Source organism: Syngnathus floridae, chromosome 3 (assembly GCF_059516105.1).
Source record: "Syngnathus floridae isolate MCC-2025c chromosome 3, RoL_Sflo_1.0, whole genome shotgun sequence".
Classification (NCBI taxonomy): domain Eukaryota; kingdom Metazoa; phylum Chordata; class Actinopteri; order Syngnathiformes; family Syngnathidae; genus Syngnathus; species Syngnathus floridae.
Genome location: NC_142415.1, coordinates 5,337,240 through 5,361,444, shown reverse-complemented (window position 1 = coordinate 5,361,444; position 24,205 = coordinate 5,337,240). Strand labels below are relative to the sequence as shown.

At 44.6% G+C, this 24,205-nt stretch overlaps 3 protein-coding genes across 12 annotated transcripts in view; 1 reads left to right on the top strand and 2 right to left on the bottom strand.

Annotated features, from left to right (window-relative positions):
* The window catches only part of ppfia1 (PTPRF interacting protein alpha 1), a 73,878-nt gene extending 72,395 nt beyond the window's left edge, over positions 1-1,483 (bottom strand). For all 7 annotated transcript variants that reach the window (XM_088371852.1, XM_088371855.1, XM_088371856.1 and 4 more), the window contains exon 1: positions 664-1,483. The gene's annotated coding sequence lies outside the window, so the exon portion shown is untranslated. The remainder of the gene's footprint in view (positions 1-663) is intronic.
* Positions 1,025-22,804, top strand: LOC148400143 (uncharacterized). 4 transcript variants are annotated; one of them, XR_015857705.1, is made up of 4 exons: positions 20,820-21,621; positions 21,707-21,837; positions 22,023-22,224; positions 22,371-22,804. XR_015857705.1 is itself a non-coding variant. In XM_088371861.1 (3 exons), the coding sequence occupies exons 1-3, from the start codon at positions 18,657-18,659 to the stop codon at positions 22,664-22,666; spliced, it is 777 nt and encodes a 258-aa protein (XP_088227987.1). In that variant the 5' UTR covers positions 18,328-18,656; the 3' UTR covers positions 22,667-22,804. The 4 variants fall into 4 exon arrangements, 1 of the variants encoding a protein (XP_088227987.1); XR_015857706.1 differs by lacking the exons at positions 20,820-21,621; positions 21,707-21,837 and adding an exon at positions 1,025-2,223; XM_088371861.1 differs by lacking the exons at positions 20,820-21,621; positions 21,707-21,837 and adding an exon at positions 18,328-18,935.
* Positions 2,676-12,379, bottom strand: LOC148400144 (uncharacterized). The gene is made up of 13 exons (XM_088371860.1): positions 12,220-12,379; positions 11,494-11,699; positions 11,211-11,348; positions 10,867-11,005; positions 10,273-10,783; positions 9,935-10,076; positions 6,252-6,398; positions 5,991-6,055; positions 5,659-5,849; positions 5,159-5,559; positions 4,883-4,982; positions 3,943-4,141; positions 2,676-3,849 (listed from the first exon to the last, which is right to left on the bottom strand). The coding sequence occupies exons 1-13, from the start codon at positions 12,340-12,342 to the stop codon at positions 3,713-3,715; spliced, it is 2,499 nt and encodes an 832-aa protein (XP_088227986.1). The 5' UTR covers positions 12,343-12,379; the 3' UTR covers positions 2,676-3,712.
* Positions 22,805-24,205: the final 1,401 nt, after the last annotated feature.

Here is a 24,205-nt window from a genome sequence, read left to right as displayed (position 1 = left end):
TGCCTGCGTGCAAGGGCATTACATGCTGACAACCATTTCCCTCACACTGCTGCACTCAAAGTACTTTTAAAAATGTCCCCCAGAAGCTGTTGTGGAATGCCGTGTTCTGTGTGAAAGGCAAATAAATGCCAGACCTACGCTAGTTGCTATTTTTGCAGAATATCTGCGTCAAACTGGTCATGAGTTCATGTGTTGGTGGTTGAGGTGGTTTGGGTTAAGCATCTGTGTAGTGTGAAGTGACAGATGGTCGGTGCAAATGCATCATGGACATCATGTACACCAAAAGACCAAGTAGAAATAAATGGAACAATATTTTAAATTTATTCTTGGTCAACATTATCTCTGTACAAGACCCAGCTGCAGGACTAGCTTTGATATTCAATGGGCTTTAAATGAGTTGACTAAAGAAATATTTCTGGTTATCTCTACAACTTAACACTTTTTTATACATTGCATTTTAGTCATGTAATAGCATGCTTTTAATAGATTAAAAAAAAAAACTTACTTGTCAATACATGTATAGAAGTTGGACGTCTGCCTGTGTAACACAACGCACTTATCACACATACCTACTGTAAATTGTTACGATAGAGCCCGACAACGTATGTTGCGTTTGTAGTTGTTTTGTACTGGACTTTATTATTTAAGTGCCAAATACTGTACCTTGAAAATCAACAATATTTCCCACTGGCAGGTAAACGCTGTCCAGGTGCTCTTATCAGTTCGTGAAGAAAAGTACCAAAAATCCAAACATTAAAATATGAACTCCACTCAGAAGCTGGGAAACTGTATTAAGGCTTTGGATATGTTTCCACAGAAGACAAGGCCTCAAAGCAAGCCCATTGAGCAGGGGGCAGGATTCCAACTTCGGCCGGCTAACTCGGTCAGAGCTAACTAGCATTAGGCAAGTAAACCGGTGATTGATTCAGTCATTTGCATATCTAGAAGCGTTTTCTTTATGTTTCAAACCAACAACGACTTTAAAAAAGTAAAGCGCTTCCGGGTGGATGTATCACTTTAAAACAAGTAGACAGCAAACCGTACAGCAAGTACGCTGACGTGGAAACAGCTGTGCGCTTACGAGCCTTGGCTTAATTTAAAGCAAAATTCTTTGGCTTTAAATCCGTTTGGAGTCAACAGTTAGCCAACGTTAGCTACTAGCCAGCTAGGTGGCTAACGCTCGCTAGTTAGAAAGACTAACTTCGCCAAGATAACGACGACGACGAGCTGTCGAAAAGTTGACCAAAAGCCAACATCTCTGGAGTCTAGGTGCCTGACATCGTCTCAAGTGTCGATGCGGTTTTACACGCCAAGTTAAGACGATAAATTTGACAAAAACAATTAATAGCGTAAGCAGCGTTAGCGCATCGGCTAACATTAGCTTCCCGTCGACTCTGAGCTGTAGCGTCACCACATCGGGATCAACTCTGAAACTTCCAGACAACGCTTGAACATTAGTTATCGTCAACCTGGGGAATACACAATTAGCATAAAAATCCCATTGTTCGAGTTTCCAATGTTATATCCTTAGTTTCTGGTATTTCCACGTTAGCGTCTGTCAGTCCAGTCCTTCCCTGACGCCACTGCCTGCCAGCTTGGGCAGTCGGGACAGCCAATGGTGGGCTTTCAGTCGCAAGCTCCTTTCACGAGCCTGGTAGTCCGCGGCAGGAGAGCCCTTCCCGGCTTGGCAACAGCAGGGGAGGGGGAAAGCTGCCACGCTCTGCTTCATAACAGCAACTCACTCGAATAGATTAAAAATAAGAATAACACAAATATTTGCACGCTGTTCAACGGTGCGAGCAACCCTCACCAGGTTGTCTATTAGTCAAGTAGCGGTAACAGCTTGGTCGGCATAATTAATTATTTGCAAATTGTTATCAGCAATGTAAGGCTAAACCTAATAGTGCAATGTGACCTACTGTATATACAAATATTATACAACTGCAATATCCAAATTATATAGACCCAGTTTTTATTCCACCCTTTTTAAATTATTTTTTTCACTCTTCCGTAGCTGCAATTAAGCATTGAAATGCATTTATTCTAAACAACGAATTCGATTTCACCGACATAAACATGTGAGGGATTATTATTAGTATAAATACTGTACTACTGTACTCAAACATCATTTGCGTGACCTACATTCTTGGTTGAACGGCCAATAAATTAGTTGCGCCATCTTGTGGTAAATCTTTGTGGAGGTTTCAACCCTTTGATGAGCACGTACGTATCTGATAGCTGAGGTTTGCATTCTATCGTTTGAAATCGGATTATTATTTCATATTCCAAGTGTACTTTAAATATCTTGTTTGTCATTACCACTGATAATTATTCCAACGTTTGTGCCAGTGTGATTATTTGTTGAAAGTCATAAGCAGTGAGTGAGTGGCCAAATACGTTTTTATCTTTGTTATTTTGTCACACTAGGTACGTAACTGCTGATAACTAATAGCAGGACTATTGCGCTAAAGTTTATCTTTCGTGTAACTATTGTAACTATTGAATAAAATACAACTGAAATGAGGTCAATTGTATCCAAGCTCTGGCCTTCCTGTGTGTGATTTACACCCGCCCCTCCCCCTGCTTCTGTTGATTTTCTGTGGATGCTCCATCTTCCTTCTTATTTCTTCAAGGTCACACCTTATACATATTTGAACAAAAATGAACATATTGGATATTGTATGACAGTATTTTTATTGATTGTCAAGCAGGGGTATCAATGAACTTCCTTTAAATACAGAAAATTTCTCCTTGACTCACCCTCCCTTTGTGATAGAATCACACCACAGATTTATTGCTCTAATTTTTAATATCACAAACAAAAACCACCAACACTCGATCATTGTATTTTTCTGTGTAGATTGATTTAAAAAAAGAACATGTCAGTTACTCTGAATATTTTCAGCAAGCACAACACTTAGCTCGTATACATGCAATTATGGTTGTTGTCACAGTTACACTCAATTACATAATTCAATATCATTAAGATTTTACACTACGAGGGTGTTCCAATCAGGATTTTCATACTGCCGATTGCAATGCCAATCGTCCATAAGTGAGATCGGCCGGTATCAATTCTAATCACATTGATTGGCTCTTTGATTTTAGAGCTACTCCCTAATGATTATTTCAATAATCAATTAATATATGAATTATTTTTTAATTAATTGATGAATTGGGTAAAAAAAAAAAAATCCATTCAAATTTCCATCCATTCAGGACATTAGTTCATTTTGACAACACACAATTCAGTTTACTCATTTGGTCTGTAACATAGGGGGGAAATGACTTATTTGGATTGAACAAAGATATTCAGTATGCATCATGGAGGTTTACAGAAAGATGAGAATATTTTACTGTTGAGAGGAGTGGAAGAGTCTTTGTAATAAGGGAGAGAACATTTATAGAAGATGAGGGAGACATTTAAGGAGCCTTTTGATGAGATCGTTGTTTTTGATTGGCAATAAAAGGCATTGATCGGCATATACCAGTCACATTCTTGTCCACGGAAATTGGACGATCGCGACTGGTGACTGATTGATTAGAACACCACTAGAAACTATACTTATTTTCTAAACAATAACAAATATGTCTGAATATATGCACCCTCAACCATTATTTTGCAGACCCAAATTTAGATGGTCAAACAACCTCGAAATGCAATTTTGTATGTCAATAATGTAGTTTTTTTTTACATACTGTCTGGAGGTGTTTAGCTTTCATTAGTTGGCAAACGCTCATACCTAGCCTTTGACATTTTGGCTTTGTACATGGCAACAGCGCTGATCATGCCAACAACTGCTAGAAGACATCCAACGATGAATACGAGGTTCATATTCAAATTCATTGCTAGAGAGAAAAGGAGACACATTTTTTTAGACAAAAAAAACAATGTATATGTGCTGTTGAAAAAAAATGCAGTCATATTTCACATCATCCTACCTGTGCTTTCATTACTTTCTGGTGACTTTTTAAGGCGCAATGGCCCTTGAGAAACAAAATGGTTGGCACTCTGGATGACAGCCTCTCTCTTTACATGATGCTGGTAACCATCTGTCCATTTAGTATTGATGCATCCATGTGAGCACCTGGTGTTCGGATTCCCCGCCTCACACATCAAGACTGAACAGCTGATGTACACCTGAATAAAATACAAGTGGGATTGTTATTATATTTATTTCCCTCTCTCTCTCTCTCTCTCTCTCTCTCTCTCTCTCTCTCTCTCTCTCTCTCTCTCTCTCTCTCTCTCTCTCTCTCTCTCTATCACAGATTTCTTCTCAAAAGCATGACTTGAAAGAAGGTCCAAAGCTTTTAAAACCACAAGTTCCAAATAGCAGAGTATGGTTTCGATCCATCAACCTCTGGGTTATGGGCCAAGCACACTGCCACTGCACCCTTTTGCTGATCACCCCAAGCCATTCGTGGTTGGTTGGTTGGTTGGTTGGTTGGTTGGTTGGTTGGTTGGTTGGTTGGTTGGTTGGTTGGTTGGTTGGTTGGTTGGTTGGTTGGTTGGTTGGTTGGTTGGTTGGTTGGTTGGTTGGTTGGTTGGTTGGTTGGTTGGTTGGTTGGTTGGTTGGTTGGTAGGTAGGTAGGTAGGTAGGTAGGTAGGTAGGTAGGTAGGTAGGTAGGTAGGTAGGTAGGTAGGTAGGTAGGTAGGTAGGTAGGGCCAGACAGACGGATAGACGGACGGACGGACGGACGGACGGACGGACGGACGGATGGATGGATGGATGGATGGATGGATGGATGGATGGATAGATAGATAGATAGATAGATAGATAGATAGATAGATAGATAGATAGATAGATAGATAGATAGATAGATAGATAGATAGATAGATAGATAGATAGATAGATAGATAGATAGATAGATAGATACTCACACGATCATGCAGTCCAATGAACTGGAAGGCCTCCATGCTGAACCTGAATTCATGTGCATGAACAGGAGCGTAGATCTGAACTGTTTGATCCTCTGTACATCTAGTTAGAGCACATAAAAGGACATACATTCTGACATCATTACATTGGACATAAATTTGTCGATTTATTTCTTGTTGACACTGTATGTAATTCTGTTCAGTAACCTTCAAGTACAATACTCGAAATAAAGCCTGGACTGCACTGGCAACCATGCAACTAAAGAGTTGTAAGTTTACCCATTTTCAATGATAGAGTACGTTGGCTGAACGTTTGGGTTGTCATATGGAGCAGCTCTGCAGGACTCCACAAAAAGTTCTGTGTTATTGAGTGAAGAGGAGGCCTCTATCTTCATGTAAATCCTGCTTCCTAGTTGATACTCCAGAGGGTATGAGGTTGGACTAATCATGGTTTGGAATGTGTCATTTGGGTAGAACTCAAACTGGTACGTGAACATGCCAAAACCCTTTTCCCAAACCGTGATAGTCTTTCTGTGTGCATTGAAACTCAGAGTAACATTTCCTCGCTTGCGATACTGGCAGTGGAAGTCCACTTCGAGCCTGTGTTTCCTGGTGATGATATTTTGAAGATTGTCCACAGTTGTTATTTCATTTTTGAAAATGAGGTCTTCATCATCCTCCTGAAAGGAAAATGTTGCTGATTCAGTTCTTAAATCAAAGACAAAGTTCACTAGGGGAACATAAGAGGGTATTATATACAGTTGATTTCACTCGGTTACCTCCAGCTGAGTGCCACAAGAGTTAAGGGGGATGACAGCAACCACATGCGTGCTGTTGGAATGTCTTTCCAGACTACACTCAATGTTGCTGGGATCGTTGAGACGTAGGTGATCCAAATGGATCCCGTGGAGTGAAGATTTTTCAACTGCTACGGTCATACTGGACTCAGTGCAGGTCACCTTAGCTTTAACTGAAAAGGAATAGATACGTTTTGAACCAAATGACAATTTAAGCTGGAAACTTTTTTTTTTTTTTCCCCCCTCAATTCATGTATCTATTCTGTACAACAGCATTACTTAAAACTAACTACCGGCACTAATTCCTGACTCACCGGTCTCCTTCTGAACATCAAGTAGAACGCATGTCATTTCAGATTGATAGACAGATAAACTGGACCTGCATAGAATTGGTGAAATCAGTATTATGATGAATAAAATAACAAACAAAACAATGACCAAAAAAAAAGTCATTTACTTTTAATGCATTAATGTCAAATCCGGGTCCAGAAGGTAAAAACCATGCCACAGCTTTTATGTGTTGCTATAACATATTACTGCTAATTCTAAAGCAAAACTTTCAAACAAAGACTGACCTTGATTGGACAGATTCAACAGCAAAGCAGAGTGGGAAATGTCCACCCTCATCACCGGGCTTGGGTGTCCACCTTATGACAAACTCGCCGTGTGTGGTTCTGTGCTTATTGATATTCATTGGCCCACTCATAATGATGTCATGTATCCTGGATCATTAAAAAAAGGCATTGTTAATCAATGCTGGAGAAATTCCCATTGGTGGTCTCTACTCAATGCTTTTGTCCTACTGGTGTGGCTCATACGGTGTCTGTATGTCTGTCATTGACTGAACCTGCTTGAATAATGACACTGTCATGATTTGGGTTGTTGTTGACCTTTTGTATTATGTTTGTGTGTGATTGCCCATTGACAATGCCCAAGACACACCGCAAGAGAGAACGACAGTTACAAAAAATTCCATACCGGCTCGGTCGTCGCCCGGGTTAAAAAGGACCGCCTCTTCCGTCGAGGGCTGTCAGGGCGGGAGTGGAAAATATGCTACTGATGGATCAAATAAGATCATCCGTGCCAGGACCAACATTGTCATTGGCACATGGAATGTGCGGACCCTCAGGGGTATTGGGAAGTTGGAACAACTGGACCATGAAATGAAACGATACAGATGGAACATCCTAGGTCTATGCGAAGTGCGCTACAAGAATTTTGGAGAAAGAACCACACCAGAGAATCATAAACTCTATTTTAGTGGCAGAGAAGACCGCCATGAACATGGAGTAGGGTTCCTTGTTAACAAAGAGGTCACAGGGGCAGTAATTGCATGCCAACCCATCAACAGCCGGATCATAACCATACGATTGAAATCACTGCCTTTCAACCTCACCATAATACAAGCGTATGCACCAACAACAGACCACCCAGATGAAGAAGTCGAAGACTTTTACCATCAACTACAAAAAGTAATTGACGAAACACCAAAAAAAGACATATTAGTCGTGCAGGGTGACTGGAATGGAAAGATAGGAAAGGATGCCTTCAACGACTGGAAAAGTACATGTGGACCCTACTGTAATGACATCTCAAATGACAGAGGGCTGCGGCTTCTTGAATTTGCCAGCTTGAATGAACTTAAAATCATGAACACTCTGGGGCCACACAAGAAATCAAGAAGAATGACCTGGCTCAGCCCAGGAGGACTTTACCAAAGCCAAATTGACTATATCATGATCCAACAACGCTTCAAATCTAGTGTAAACATCGCAAGGACAAGAACATTCCCAGGAGCAGATATTGGAAGTGACCACAGCCTCGTAATGATGACCTTTTCCCTACGTCTGAAAAAGATCCAGAAAGCTGGGGGCACCAGACTAAAATTCAACCTAGAAAAGCTGAAAGTTCCTACCATTTTGGAATCCTTCAAGGCCAACATCGGAGGAAAATTTGCACCACTACTCGCATTGAATGAAGATGTAGATGTAGAATCTTTAACACACTCCTTTACCTCAGCCATCACTGAAACAGCTAGCGACATTATCGGAAAACACCGCCCGAAGAAAAAACCATGGATAACTGACGAAATATTGGAGCTATGTGATAAACGCAGAGAGCTGAGATGGAAAAAGAACACAACAGAGGGCCTGACACAATACAGAAAGACCAACCTACGAGTTAAAAAAGAAATAAACCAAGCGAGAGAAGCGTGGATTGGAGATCAGTGCAAAGATATTGAAGACAGCCTACTCAAAAACAACAGTAAAAAGGCCTTCCAGACAATCAAAGACCTCACCTCCACAAAGCGATCAAGGACCACAATAATACAAGACTCCAAAGGGAATTGCTTAACCGAAGAAGCACAAGTGAGAAAGAGATGGACAGAATACTGCTCCGAACTATACACACATAAAATAAAAGGCAACCCAAAAGTCCTTACTGCCCCTGCAGCAACAAACAATCACAAGGACCCTATACTGCGAAAAGAAATAGTTTCAGCAGTACAGTCACTAAAACCAGGAAAATCACCAGGCGTGGATAACATCACAGCGGAACTGATCAAGGCGGGAGGTGACCCGATCATAGATGCACTTTTACTTATCTGCAACAAAATCTGGACAACAGGCGAGTGGCCAACATCATGGACACAATCACTTATTATCACCCTTCTCAAAAAAAGGCAACGTCCAGCTCTGCCAAAACTACCGCACTATCAGCCTCATCAGCCATCCCAGTAAGGTAATGCTAAAAGTTATATTAAGAAGACTAATGCCCCAAGCCGAAAAGATAATAGCAGAAGAACAGGCTGGATTCAGACCAGGTCGCAGCACCACAGAACAAATATTCAATCTTCGGATACTGTGCGAAAAGTACCAGCAACACCAACAGGATCTCTACCACGTATTCATGGACTTTAAGAAGGCATTCGACCGCGTGTGGCATGAAGCGCTTTGGGCAACCATGAAACTTTATAACATCAATGAGAATATAATTGCAGTCATTGAGAACTTATACAAGACAGCCACAAGTGCGGTATACCTACAAAACAACATAGGAGAGTGGTTTAGGACAACAATAGGAGTGCGTCAAGGTTGCTTGCTATCCCCCATGCTCTTCAACATCTTCCTTGAAAGAATAATGTCAGAGGCCCTTGAACAACATGAAGGCTCAGTAAGCATTGGAGGCAGAAAGATCACCAATCTCCGCTTTGCGGATGATATTGATGGTCTTGCCGGCAACGAACAAGAACTAGTCGACCTGATCCACCGATTAGAAGAGACAGCCACAGACTATGGCATGGAGATAAGTGCAGAAAAAACAAAACTAATGACCAACAACCCCAACGGATTCACCGGAGACATCAAGATTAACAACCAGACCCTAGAGGTAGTCAACAACTTTAAATACCTAGGTGCTGTGGTCTCAGATGAAGGATCTAAACCCGAAATACTTGCCAGGATTGCCCAAACTACAAATGCAATGACCAAGCTGAAGACCATCTGGAACAACAAAAATATCTCTACCAGCTCGAAGATCAGACTAATGCGCTCCCTAGTAATCTCAATCTTTCTATATGCTTGTGAATCCTGGACCCTAACAGCAGACACTGAAAAGCGAATCAAGGCACTGGAAATGCGATGCTACAGAAGACTCTTTGGAATATCTTACAAAGACCACATCACAAACGAAGAGGTAAAATCACGTGTAAAGAGTGCAATCGGACCATACGTCGACCTACTAACGACAGTCAAAAGGCGGAAACTGGAATGGTACGGCCATGTCACAAGATCAACAGGACTTGCCAAGGAGATCCTGCAAGGCACAGTGAACGGAGGCAGAAAGAAAGGGAGACAGAAAAAGAGATGGGAGGACAACATAAAGGATTGGACAGGCCTAAAAACATACGAGTTATTGAGAACAGCGGAGAACAGAGAGGAATGGAGAAAACTGATTGTCAAATCCTCAGCGGTGCCCCAACGGACAAAGGTCTAAGGGATTGGAAGTGGAAGTGGAAGTGGAAGTGTGATTGCTTTAGTTTTTTTTCATGTAATCTGGAGTATTCTTGTTCCCTTTTAGTTCCCAATTTTGTACACTCTGGGTTGTTATCCAGTCGTGTGTCGTTGCCTTTTGTCTCTGGCGAGTCTGTTTTTGGCATTTCTTTGTTCACTTTTGGTTTAAATTTTCTCTTTCTTTTTCTCTTGCCTGCCTTTTTTGTTGTTGCTTTTTTCCACCATAACAATTGCTCTTCACTTACTGTGCATATATAGCTTGTGCTTTGACTCTGATCTCCACTTCTTTATTGACCTCTGCATAAATACGTTGTCCATTTTGGGGTGTTGGATATACAAGCTTTGGTATGTAATGTCCATCTTGACAGGAAGGAATAGAGGGGTCCACTGAAAATCAGAAATTGATTTTAATGTTGTGAGGCAGAGTACCTGACATTCTGGTTAGTGTTGCATTCTTTTTCTATAGAATAGGCCTGTTAAATTGTTCATTGCCACAGCTGGAACACAATAAAATTATCATGTAGTCAAGTGATTCACTATACCATGGTCATATATTTTCTTAGTACAATAAGACCATGCTTACCCAGTAATGAGAATTGAAAGGGTAGTTTGCTGAGAGATGGAGTTGGGGTTACTGGTTGTCTTGTGGTGGCTCCAAAATTCTGTGTGTTATGATGCCAAACCCGTGGGATTGCAACTGCTACTGTTCGAGGTTGACCAGGTCTTGTTTGATGTCGCCACGATGGGTGTCTTCTTGTAGGTTTCCACCCTGACCAGGTGGGTGGTGCTGGTGTGACCAAAAACCTTGTAGAAGGTGCAGAAGTAGTCGTAGTTTGGCTTTGCCACCATGGGGCCGGGGTTGTTGGAGGCCAACTTGACCAAGGGTATGCAGTTGTAGAACTCCAAGTTTGCCAGTTCCCGACATATGGATTGACTTGCCTCTTTTTCCTGGCCATCAGTGGAGACCTGGAGGAATGGGAGCCATCACTGTAGGACAGTGTGATGGGCAGTCGTGGAAAGTCCTCCACCACCAACTCAAATCCATAAACTCTGGAATCATTTAAGGCGCTCTTGTAGTACAAAGTGCAAGAGTCCTGGTGGATTTTGAAAACAATTTATAAATTTCAAGTAAACAAGGACATTTTAATTCCATGCTATAATCAGACTTTCAACAAACCTGATCCAAGGAAAATCCTACAGGTTGACTGCATGAGCCGCATTCTACATTCACAACTTTTCCATATCTGCATCGTACTGTGTCACCATCTGCATCAAAGGCCATTAGCTTGTAGGCCCTCGGGCAGTTTTGAGGGACTCTTCAGAAAACAAATGAAATAATCCATCATATTACATTTCACAGGTCTGCAAATGTAAACTATATTGCAATTTTATTAATGTAGCTTTTCATTGATAATCAGGAACAGTAATGCGACTCTCGCAATCATGGCATTTATTTTACACCAAAACAGTACTTCCTTCCTTATATTCCATAATTGGAGTGTTTTGCTCCTTTGATTTTACCGAACAAAAGGGAGCATGCCAGTCACTGGTGGATTGTTTGGCTTTCCTGTGTCACCTCTTGTCCCCAAATCCACAGTGGTCAGTAGTCTCCAATTATTGATGTGGTTCTTTGATGGAATCCAGCAACAGCTTGCTGACCTGGGAGATTTGGAAACAGAACTCCTGAAATGCTGATACTCTACTAAATATGCATGGCATAATGCAATATGAGCGAGCACTGGAATTACTGTATGTTAGACAATGTTTGCAGATTTTAAATAACCACAATAAAGAAAAATCTTACCGCATAGAGAAAGGTTTGTTTGATGGGACACGTCTTGTGATTAATGTCTCTGCTTCACACCATTGTCTGTTATATTGCGGTGAATTGGTGCTGTTGTCAAGTACGACTCTGTGCCTACTGACCTCATATCCACAGTTATTGGAATAACAATGCATTCTTAGAGAGTGGTAACACCCATCAAAGGTTCCCTTCAAGCTAAAGTTGACCTGTGAAAAAGGGTCTTAATAAGGGATAGTGTTTTCATGTTTGACAAAATCTGTTTTATGACAGAGTTTAAAAATACAGTCGAGCCTCGCATACTCCAGATTTGCGTGTTTCATTTTTTATTGATTGATTTTTCAATATTTTTAAAATGGTTTTGTGTGTGTGTGTGGGGGGGGGGGCGTGTTGTTTTTTCTCATTTTTTTCTCGCATTTTTTTCCAATGCATTCCAGCGCACGTCAATTCTACGCAGATTTTCGCTATTCATGAGCCAACTCGGTCATCAAGTGTTTGTCATTGCCGTTGCATTTGAAGATGAAATAAAGTATAAGGTCAAGTGATATGACAAAATTCACCAATATAAGTATTTAGAGTACAAAGGATATGTTTGTGGGATTGAGAAAATACAATCATTAAAAACACACACACAATACCACAACGATAAATGTGTATGACAAATATGTCTCATTCCTTGGGAAAATACCATAATTCTTGATGATCACATAATTATATTCAATCACTCACTGTAAATGTTCCATCGGAGTTTATTCCGCCTCGGTAGGTGCTGAGTCCTCCAAAGTAGTGTGATGCAGACACCAATGAGACCAAGAGCAGCTGCAGCAAGAGCACTGATGTCGAAGCCATCATGGTGTTCCAAACTCCTAGCTTACCCCAGAATTGTGGTCTATTTATACATATACACACGATACCAGACCTGCCATAGACCATAAGAAAACAAATTCACAGGTATGTCCAGTATGGTTGATAACAAAGGGCTAAAACCGGTTTCAGTGAACCAGCATACAAGGTTACATTTGTTAGGTTAGGTGCAATCCTTTGTGGACAATTTACAGCTACAAGGAAATGTGCCCAGTGAAAATATATTTAAACAAACAGAGCTGCATATCAGTGAAGTTGTACTGTATGAACGTTATGAAGCCTGATAAATTATTTATTGTTTTAAATATAAAATTGAACTGGACTTCGCCTGTAATCTGTCATTATTCCACCGTGTTGAGTAACAAAGAGTCACCTAAATTGAGGTTCTCAGCATTTTCTCGTAATCATCTCGAAGTAGGTCTAGATTTGTAGCATTAAAATTCATATCTGGAGTCTTCCTTTCAATTGAATTTTGCTTCAGTACATTTGTTGTACAGATCTTTGAAAGCTCATTTTCGTGTTGCACACTATACTGTAGTATACATATTCATAATTAATAAAGGCATCACTTATGATGTACTATATATACATCCTTCACACATATTAATGTATTAATACGCAGATATTAAGACTGCACTTAAATACAGTTTCTCCTACAACCCATACAGTACAAACAAGTGACGTGTCTGCTTTACTTTGTTTTTATAGAACAAGCATCAAGTTATGAAAGCGCTATACAAATAAAGAAGTATTCTATTCTATTGAGGTGGCATGGTAGTGCACTGGTTAGCACGTCCACCTCAAAGTTCAGAGGGTGTGGGTTCGATTCCAACTACCTGTGTGGAGTTGCTTGTTCTCTCCGTGCCTGTGTGAGTTTTCCCCACATGCACGGTGGGCTTATTGAGCACTCCAAATTGCCTATGAGTCCGAGTGCAGATGGTTACTTGTCTCTCCGTGCCCTGCGATTGACTGGCGACCGGTTCAGGGCGGTGGTGCTGCCCGATGAATGCTGGGATAAGGTCCAGCACGCCCGCGATCCCCGGGGGGACAAGTGATACAGAAGATGGATGGATGTACACTGTACATCTATGGTCACGCCCCAATATCAATTTCAAGAGTGCTGCATCCATTTACAATTTTTGACCTTTCCGAGCCAGTTAAATCTTATTTTTGCCCCATTTTGCCCGAGAAATACAAGCTGCCCAATAATTATGCACAATGTGATAGTGAAGAAATGGGGTCGAAATACAAAAAGTCCTGCCTAGCTCCAAAAACAGATATGCTCAAACCTCATTGAATAAAGTACATAAGCAAACAAGTATATTCACATATTAAATTAATAAAAGAAACATTATAAGCATATAATTATACCTACACACCAAATCAATAAAGAAGACATAACTAGAATAGCTTAATGACCCTTAAGGAACTGTTTAATGCACAGGTGTCAAACTCAAGGCCCGGTAGCCAGATACGGCCCACCACATCATTTTATGTGACCCGCTAAGACATATTGTGCATCAAATTTGTGTCATTACTAGAATTGCAAATTGTCTGCACTTTTAACAATATATCCATCCATCCATCTTCTTCCGCTTATCCGGGGTCGGGTCGCGGGGGCAACAGCTTTAGGAGGGACTCCCAGACTTCCCTCTCCCCAGCCACTTCATCCAGCTCATCCCGGGGGATCCCAAGGCGTTCCCAGGCCAGCTGAGAGACATAGTCTCTCCAGCGTGTCCTGGGTCGTCCCCGGGGTCTCCTACCGGTGGGACATGCCCGGAACACCTCCCCAGGGAGGCGTCCAGGAGGCATCCTGATAAGATGCCCGAGCCACCTCATCTGGCTCCTCTCAACGTGGAGGAGTAGCGACTCTACTCCGAGTCTCTCCCGGATGACCGCGCTTCTCACCCTATCTTTAAGGGAGAGCCCGGACATCCTGCGGAGAAAACTCATTTCGGCCGCTTGTATCCGAGATCTCGTTCTTTCGGTCACGACCCATAGCTCGTGACCATAGGTGAGGGTAGGAGCGTAAATCGACTGGTAAATTGAGAGCTTTGCCTTTTGGCTCAGCTCTCTCTTCACCACAACGGACCGGTACAGGGCCCGCATTACTGCCGACGCTGCACCGATCCGCCTGTCGATCTCACGCTCCATCCTCCCCTCACTCGTGAACAAGACTCCAAGATACTTGAACTCCTCCACTTGGGGCAGGATCTCATCCCCGATCCGGAGAGGGCATTCCACCCTTTTCCGATCGAGGACCATGGACTCGGATTTGGAGGTGCTGACCCTCATCTCGACCGCTTCACACTCGGCTGCGAACCGATCCAGCGAGAGCTGGAGATCACGGCCTGAAGAAGCCAACAGCACCACGTCATCTGCAAAAAGCAGGGACGCGATGCTGAGGTCCCCAAACCGGACCCCCTCAACGCCTCGGCTGCGCCTAGAAATTCTGTCCATAAAAATTATGAACAGAATCGGTGACAAAGGGCAGCCTTGGCGGAGTCCAACCCTCACTGGGAACAAATCCGACTTACTGCCGGAAATGCGGACCAGACTCTGGCATCGGTGATACAGGGACCGAACCGCCCTTATCAGTTGGCTCGGCACCCCGTACTCCCGAAGCACCCTCCACAGAACCTCCCGAGGGACACGGTCGAACGCCTTCTCCAAGTCCACAAAACACATGTGGACTGGTTGGGCGAACTCCCATGCACCCTCGAGGATCCTGCCGAGGGTGTAGAGCTGGTCCACTGTTCCACGGCCAGGACGAAAGCCACACTGCTCCTCCTGAATCCGAGGTTCGACCTCCCGACGGACCCTCCTTTCCAGCACCCCTGAATAGACCTTACCAGGGAGGCTGAGGAGTGTGATTCCCCTGTAATTGGAACACACCCTCCAGTCCCCCTTCTTAAAGACGGGAACCACCACCCCAGTCTGCCAATCCAGAGGCACTGTCCCCGATGTCCACGCAACGTTGTAGAGGCGTGTCAGCCATGACAGCCTCACAACATCCAGAGCCTTTAAGAACTCCGGGCGGATCTCATCCACCCCCGGGGCCTTGCCACCGAGGAGTTTTTTAACTACCTCAGTGACTTCGACACCAGCGATTGGAGAATCCGCCTCAGAGTCTCCAGGCCCTGCTTCCTCAATGGAAGGCGTGTAGGTGGAATTGAGGAGGTCTTCGAAGTATTCTCCCCACCAACTCACGACGTCCCGAGTCGAGGTCAGCAGCACGCCATCCCCACTGTAAACAGTGTTGACGTTGCACTGCTTCCCCCTCCTGAGACGCCGGATGGTGGACCAGAATTTCCTCGAAGCCGTCCGAAAGTCATTCTCCATGGCCTCACCAAACTCCTCCCACGCCCGGGTTTTTGCCTCAGCAACCGCCGAAGCCGCGTTCCACTTGGCCATCCGGTACCTGTCAGCTGCCTCCGGAGTCCCGCAGGCCAAAACGGCCCGATAGGACTCCTTCTTCAGCTTGACGGCATCCCTTACCGCCGGTGTCCACCAGCGGGTTCGGGGATTGCCGCCACGACAGGCACCAACGACCTTACGGCCACAGCTCCGGTCGGCCGCCTCAACAATGGAGGCGCGGAACATGGTCCACTCAGACTCAATGTCCCCCGCCTCCCCCGGGACGTGGGAAAAGCTCTGCCGGAGGTGGGAGTTGAAGCTCTTCCTGACAGGAGATTCTGCCAGACGTTCCCAGCAGACCCTCACAGAGCGTTTGGGTCTGCCAGGTCGGACCGGCATCTTACCCCACCATCGGAGCCAACCCACCACCAGGTGGTGATCAGTTGACAGCTCCGCCCCTCTCTTCACCCGAGTGTCCAAAACATGCGGCCGCAAATCCGATGACACGACTACAAAGTCGATCATCGAACTGCGGCCTAGGGTGTCCTGGTGCCAAGTGCACACATGGACACCCATATGTTTGAACATGGTGTTCACTATTGAAAATCCGTGTCGAGCACAGAAGTCCAACAATAGAACACCGCTCGGGTTCAGATCAGGGGGGCCGTTCCTCCCAATCACGCCCTTCCAGGTCTCACTGTCATTGCCCACGTGAGCATTGAAGTCACCCAGTAGAACGATGGAGTCCCCAGAAGGAGCGCTCTCCAGCACTTCCTCCAGGGACCCCAAGAAGGGTGGGTACTCTGAGCTGCCGTTTGGTGCATAGACACAAACAACAGTCAGGACCCGTCCCCCCACCCGAAGGCGGAGGGAGGCTACCCTCTCGTTCACCGGGGTGAACCCCAATGTGCAGGCGCCCAGCCGGGGGGCAATAAGTATACCCACACCTGCTCGACGCCTCTCACCGTGGGCAACTCCAGAGTGGAAGAGAGTCCAGCCCCTCTCGAGAGGGCTTGTACCGGAACCCAAACTGTGCGTGGAGGCTAGTCCGAGTATATCTAGTCGGAATCTTTCTGCCTCGCACACCAGCTCGGGCTCTTTTCCAGCCAGAGAGGTGACATTCCATGTCCCAAGAGCCAGCTTCTGCAGCCGGGGATCAGACCGCCAAGGTCCCTGCCTTTGGCTGCCGCCCAGCTCACATTGCACCCGACCCCTTCGGCCCCTCCCACAGGTGGTGAGCCCATGGGAAGGGGGACCCACGTTTCCATTTCGGGCTATGCCCGGCCGGGCCCCATGGGCAAAGGCCCGGCCACCAGACGCTCGCCTTCGAGCCCCGCCTCCAGGCCTGGCTCCAGAGGGAGGCCCCGGTGACCCGCGTCCGGGCGAGGGAAAACAAAGTCCATTTATGTTTTTCATCATAAGGGGCTTGGGTGAGCCGTGCTTTGTCTGACCCCTCACCTAGGACCCGTTTGCCATGGGTGACCCTACCAGGGGCATGAAGCCCCCGACAACATGGCTCCTAGGATCATAGGGGCACGCAAACCCCTCCACCACGATAAGGTGACGACTCACGGAGGGGTTTAACAATATATTTTTCTTTAAATATTTGACCAGTTTTTACTCATCTGATTTGAAAAAGAGTTATTTGTCAGTTTGTTTTGTAGCTTTTACTGTATATAATATGAGGTGCTCATACATTTATTTGGGTTGACAGTCATTATGGCCCTCCGAAAGAAGCTATTACTACAATGTGGCCCGTGAAAAAGATGAGTTTGACACCTCTGGTTTGATGCATGCCTGGTGATTTTCTAAATCACGAACACTGCCAAAGTCGTCTAAAAATGTTCAGTACTTGATTATATCTTATCTTTTGATTAATGCGAGATGCCAGCTTTGGATTACTACTGAACGTTCTGGACAGAGGGAAATGTTTTGCTTAACAATGAAAAGCTATGTGTCAAAAGATAATATCAGAAGAACAAACAAACAAATGCATGGTATGTGGTGAGTAAGAACTTTGCATAGTCAGGGAACATTAACAAATTGATGATGTCACAGCCAAAAGTTCACATAATTCCGTACAAAATGACAAAATTGAAAGAATGATGAATGGGCGGTGTGCGAGGGAAAACAACCAAGAGCCCAGCCAAAGGTGATCGCCAAGGCCGAAAGATGGGATGGAAAACAACAGCCCCCACACACACCGAATCGCCCATAATCAGTAAACATTCAAGCTTATACAGCATGGAGTTAGAAAGTATGCATAAAAATGACCATACGGTCAAAATGCAAACCCTAACCCTAACCTCTTGCAGTGTTTAGGTTTCATATTAATTTATGACTACTACTCTTAGTTTTGTAATTTCTTTGAACTGAAAGTAGTGGTTTGTTAAATACAAATGTATTCAGAGTAGACTCACCAGAAGGAAGTAATGTTAAATAAATAACAGGCTTCTCAAAAACAGAAACAAAAGTATCATCTGATATGCAAATGCTGATATGCTGACGCCAAAATGGCTTAACTGGATTCTCTTGGGCGAAGCTATTTGTATGGTCCAATGCATTTTAAATATCTAGTTTCACTCTCTGTGACGAAAATAGGCTTTTGATATGTGCATCGCAGGTGTGAAGGTCAAAAAGGAGGAATGTAGTCCGGTAAACTCGAACAAGAACAAATATCCAAGTGAGGTAGTAGGCACGTCTTTGGATTATTAATTGCCTTTGCAAAAAAATATTTGGGGGGCTGTGCAAGGTAAACGTGCAGATTGGAAATAGTACTAGAGCAATGCACTTGACATTGCTAGACACGCCCACCGGACTCGTGGTATTGGTATTCGTACTAGTATTCGGCATTGAAGGACGTAGCCTATTAATTTGTTTCCCCCTGTCCAAATTTGACACCGTTTATACTGTCCATGGAGACTCCCTGACGAAGAACCAGTGTCATGCTGTCATGTGTTGTCCTGGTCACTTCCTCCCTCGGTTCGAGGCGCTTTGATTTCCCCTTTTTCTCCCTCGGTTCGAGGCGCCTTAATTTTCCCTTTTTTTCCCTCATATTGAGGCGTTTTTTGTTACTGCTGCCATTAGAGAAAATAAACACACCCTTGGACTTTGGAAACTCTGCATTCGAGTCCTCTCCCTGCTCCACGCCTGACATTACGCACTGGCCAGACATGGACTCGGCAGAGACAGAGCAGCTGGTCGCTTATAGTCCGGAAATTACGGTAAATACCACCAATATCCGAGCCATTTATCCCCAGTAGTGGGGTGACCATTTCGAAAACTTTTAAAACTTTTCATAGGTAAAATAATAGAAGAAGATGTATTAGGAGCCACAGTAAACATTAATGAGTTATTGTCAGTCCAAGACAAAAGCCATGGCACGCAAGTTGGAACGTGGACGGTTTCTGGTGTACAAACAACATGATCAAAAGGGGATTTTGTGTTGCGCTTATGTCTAGCAATTTTTCCCCATGAGCCATATTGATTAGAATCAGCGTTGGTAGTTGCCTGAGAGAAGAATGTTCGAGGCTCATGGTACCCTATCCATACAAATAAAATAACCCCCGAAAAAAATATAACAATAACACAAACCAGCAAAAGCAACCAAAAGCGCATGGTAGACTTAAAGCACTCACCAAATGACTCTCTAATGCTCATGTTTTTGGATCTCCTCAGAGTCAACACCCTGATTTTCGGGTTGGTGTCTTGGAAATTGGCTTTTGCTAGCTTTCGTGTCAACCCTGGATCTTGGCACCAGGATCAGGCACTATTACCAGACTTTGCTCACCTTCCGTACTTAGGTTGGGTCTGCGGAGATCACCTTTTTACAATGAGATGAATGAATCCACGTGTTGCGTTCGGCTATTTTCAAAACATGAGGTGTCGTGAGTAGTACCAACAAGGGACCTTCCCACTTGGGTGAATGCCAATTCTTCCTCTTGATACTCTTGATCAAAACCCATTCTCCCGGTACCACTTTGGGGTCTTCCTGCGGAGAAATGGGTTCATCATCAGTGTTATTGGTTAGATTCTTTTGACGTTCCAACATTTTTCTCATGTAATCAGCTAATGTGGCTTCCTCGGGGATCTCCCATGTATTCTTGAACTGAGGAAGCCTGTGAGGTCTTCCAAACATAGTTTCATAGGGAGTTAGCCCTGTTGTACTTGTAATATTTATGTACATTTTGACCAGGTCTAAACACTGAGTCCATGGTCGTTTGGTTTCTTCCATACATTTCTTTAATCTGTTTTTTATAGTCGCGTTAGATCTCTCAACAAGGCCAGCCGATTGTGGATGGTAGGAACAATGGTTCTTTAAATTTATGTGGAACATTCTCCCAATGTTATGCACTATTTGATTCACAAAATGTGGACCATTGTCGCTGTAAATTTTTTCTGGAATACCGTACCTTGGAATGATGTCTTTGCATAAGGCTTTTGCCACTGTGAGTGCATCAGCATGTTTGGTAGGAAATGTTTCTACCCATTTAGAAAATGCGTCTATTATGACCAAACAATATTCTTTCCCTTCACATTTATGTATTTGGATATAAGCAAGCATACTGAGCAGTAACATTATGAATAATATTCAAGATTCAAGATTCAAGAGTTTTTTATTCGCCATGTTTGAGCGTGCCAAACAAGGAATTTGACTTCTGTAAATCACAGCCTCTGTTCAACATTTAGGTGACTAACAACAACACTCAGGACATGTGAAGAACGAAAGATATTCTCAAACACCCCCTGATCTTAAACTGATCTTAAACTCCCAAGAGGGCAAGGAAAAACACAAAACTCCAGCTAGGGGAAATGAGAAACCTTGAGAAGAGACCACAGATGGGAGGGTCCCTCTTCTAGGATGACCAGGCTGCAATGGATGCAGAGAGGACACATAGTGTAGACAAAAAAGGTGTGGAAAGCGGGATGTTATTGCACAGTAATGACTCTGAGACTCTAAGAGTGGTGTGAGTTCATCAGAGCGACAGCCTGGGGGAAGAAGCTGTCTCTGTGTCTGCTGGTTTTAGTGTACGGAGCTCTATAACGGCGTCCGAAGGGGAGTAGTTCAAACAGGCTGCAACCTGGGTGCGAAGGGTCTGTTGAGATGTTACTTGCACGTTTCCTGGTCCTGGACAGGTACAAGTCTTGGATAGATGGGAGGTTGATTCCAATTATCTTTTCTGCAGTCCTTATTGTCCGTTGCAGTCTGTGCTTGTCTTGTTTGGAGGCCGATCCAAACCAGACAGTGATGGAGGTGCAGAGGACAGACTGGATGATGGCAGTGTAGAAGGTCTTCTGCAGCTCCCGCGGCAGGTTGAACTTCTTGAGCTGTCTCAGGAAGTACAGCCTCTGCTGGGCCTTCTTCCGGACAGAGTCTATGTGGCCGGTCCATTTCAGGTCCCGAGAGATTGTGGTTCCCAGGAACTTGAAGGTGTCTGTTGAGAGAATAGTATTACTGCGGATAGTGAGGGGTGGAAGTGGTGAAGGGCCTCGCCTGAAGTCCACTGTCATCTCCACGGTCTTGAGCGGGTTCAGTTCCAGGTGGTTTTGGCTGCACCAGTGGACCAGCCGCTCCACCTCCTGTCTGTACGCAGTCTCATCACCGTTCTGGATCAGTCCGATGAGAGTGGTGTCGTCTGCATACTTCAGGAGCTTCACCGGAGAGTCACCTGCGGAGAAATCATTGGTGTAGAGGGAGAAGAGCAGTAGGGAGAGAACGCACCCCTGAGGGGCTCCAGTATTGTCAGATGTGATGCTCCCCAGCCTCACACGCTGTCTCCTGTTGGTCAGGAAGCTGGTGATCCACTGACAGGTGGAGGCAGGCACCGCGAGCTGGAAGAGCTTCTGTTGGAGGATGTCAGGAGAGATGGTGTTGAACGCCAAGCTGAAGTCCACAAACAGGATCCTGGCGTACGTTCCTGGGGTGTCCAGGTGTTGCAGGATGTAGTGCAGTCCCATGTTGACCGCATCATCCACCGACCTGTTTGCCCGGTAGGCAAACTGGAGGGGGTCAAGCAGGGGGCCCGTGACATCCTTCAGGAGATTCAGCACTAACCTCTCGAAAGATTTTATGACCACAGATGTCAGTGCTGTCAAAAGTGTTTTAGGACTATTTGAAGGCAAGAGGTAAGAATCCTGGGAATTGTTTAAAATTGTGAAACAAATGCATTATCTATCTCCTTGAAAATGTAAACGTTTTATAACTATATATTCAGAATTTATCAAGAAAAGCAATGATATGGTACATCAGTCCTTTAGTGGTTACTGTTGTGAAATGTGAAATTTCATGTTCTCTTTCTCTTTACTTGTAGATCACAGTGACATTTGTTATTGTCTTTGGGATTGTTCTCTACCGGATTACCATTAACGCAGCTTTACAAATTAATAACTACCCTGGAGCACGGTACAATGTCCAAGCCATCGTCAAAACAACGGCTGCCATCATCAGCCTCATCGTCATCATCGTCTTAGATGAAATCTATGGTAATATCGCACGCAGGCTCACTCTACTTGGTAAGAAAACTAATCACTCAAAAAACAGAACTGATATTATAGTCTCTAATGAAATTGTGTCTGTGATGCATAATTCTCATAGAGCCATATTTGGTTAATTTTAGTATTCAATAGCATTAAATGCTTTTTTTCCCAATCTTTTGCAGAACTTCCAAAAACAGATAAGAGCTTTGAAGAACGGCTTATCTTCAAGACGGCCCACTTCAGGCGAGGACCTTCACCACTTTCACCCCTCACTATCCGCAGTAATACTATTCTCTCATTAGACACCTTCAAGTTCCTGGGAACCACAATCTCTCGGGACCTGAAATGGACCCAGCAGAGGCTGTACTTCCTGAGACAGCTCAAGAAGTTCAACCTGCCGCGGGAGCTGCTGAAGACCTTCTACACTGCCATCATCCAGTCTGTCCTCTGCACCTCCATCACTGTCTGGGGTGTTTGAGAATATCTTTCGTTCTTCACATGTCCTGAGTGTTGTTGTTAGTCACCTAAATGTTGAACAGAGGCTGTGATTTACAGAAGTCAAATTCCTTGTTTGGCACGCTCAAACATGGCGAATAAAAAACTCTTGAATCTTGAATCTTGAATGAAGGGGTGGGCATCCCAGTGCCAAGAATCGTGTATCAAACCGAACCCTTCGATCGATTCTACACGCAGTTCTCTCCCTGACTCCGCGTCTCCTGAACCAGAGTTCAAACCTCCGGATCTAAACCAAGTGCCCGTATGCTATCATCAATTTGCGGAGGTATTTAGCAAAGCCAAGGCGAGCTCTTTACCACCCCCACCGTCCTTACGACTGCGCCATAGAATTATTGCCCGGTGCTACGATACCCAAGGGGAGACTTTATTCCCTTTCGGGCCCCGAAAAGCAAGCCTTAAATGACTATATTGACGCGTCGCTTAAAGCGGGTCTGATCAGGCCGTCATCATCGCCTGCAGGGGCCGGTTTTTTCTTTGTGGGTAAGAAAGACGGTACCCTGCGCCCCTGCATAGATTACAGTCCCCTCAACCAGATCACTATTAAAAATCGGTATCCCCTCCCACTCATGTCGGCCGTGTTCGATCAGTTGCAGCAGGCTCGGGTATTCACCAAGTTAGATTTGTGTAACGCGTATCACCTCGTGCGCATTCGGGAAGGTGATGAGTGGAAGACGGGCTTCAACACCCCCAGGGGACACTTTGAATACCGGGTAATGCCGTTCGGCCTCACCAATGCCCCCGCGGTTTTCCAGGCCATGATCAATGACGTTCTGAGTGATTTCGTAGACCACTTTGTTTTCGTGTACTTGGATGATATCTTAATTTATTCACCAGATTTGGAGACCCATGAGAGTCATATTAAGTCGGTCCTGCAATGGCTCCTGGACCATCAACTTTATGTAAAAGCCGAAAAGAGTGCGTTCCACGCCGAGACGAAATCAATCCTTGGCTTCATTATAGCCCCAGGGAAGGTCCAGATGGACCCGGCTAAAGTATGCGCGGTGACCCAATGGCCGGTACCGGATAGCCGCAAAAAAGTGCAGCAATTTCTAGGATTTGCTAACTTTTATAGACGGTTCATACGAGGCTTCAGCGCCACCGCGGCTCCCCTGCACGCTCTCGCATCCCCGACAGTTCCATTTCGTTGGACGGCAAAGGCTGAAGGCGCCTTCCAGGAGCTGACGAGGCGGTTCACCTCCGCTCCGATCCTCACCTTGCCCGACCCCTCTTGTCAGTTTTTGGTGGAGGTTGACGCCTCCAGTCAGCGAATCGGCGCCATCCTGTCTCAGAGATCCCAGGCAGACAACAAGCTCCATCCATGCGCCTTTCTGTCCCGACGGCTGACCCCCGCGGAGCAGAATTATGACGTAGGAGATCGAGAATTGTTGGCGGTCAAACAAGCACTTGAAGAATGGAGACACTGGCTGGAGGGAGCCCAACATCCCTTTCTGGTTTGGACCGATCACAAAAACCTGCAATATATCAAGGATGCCAAACGATT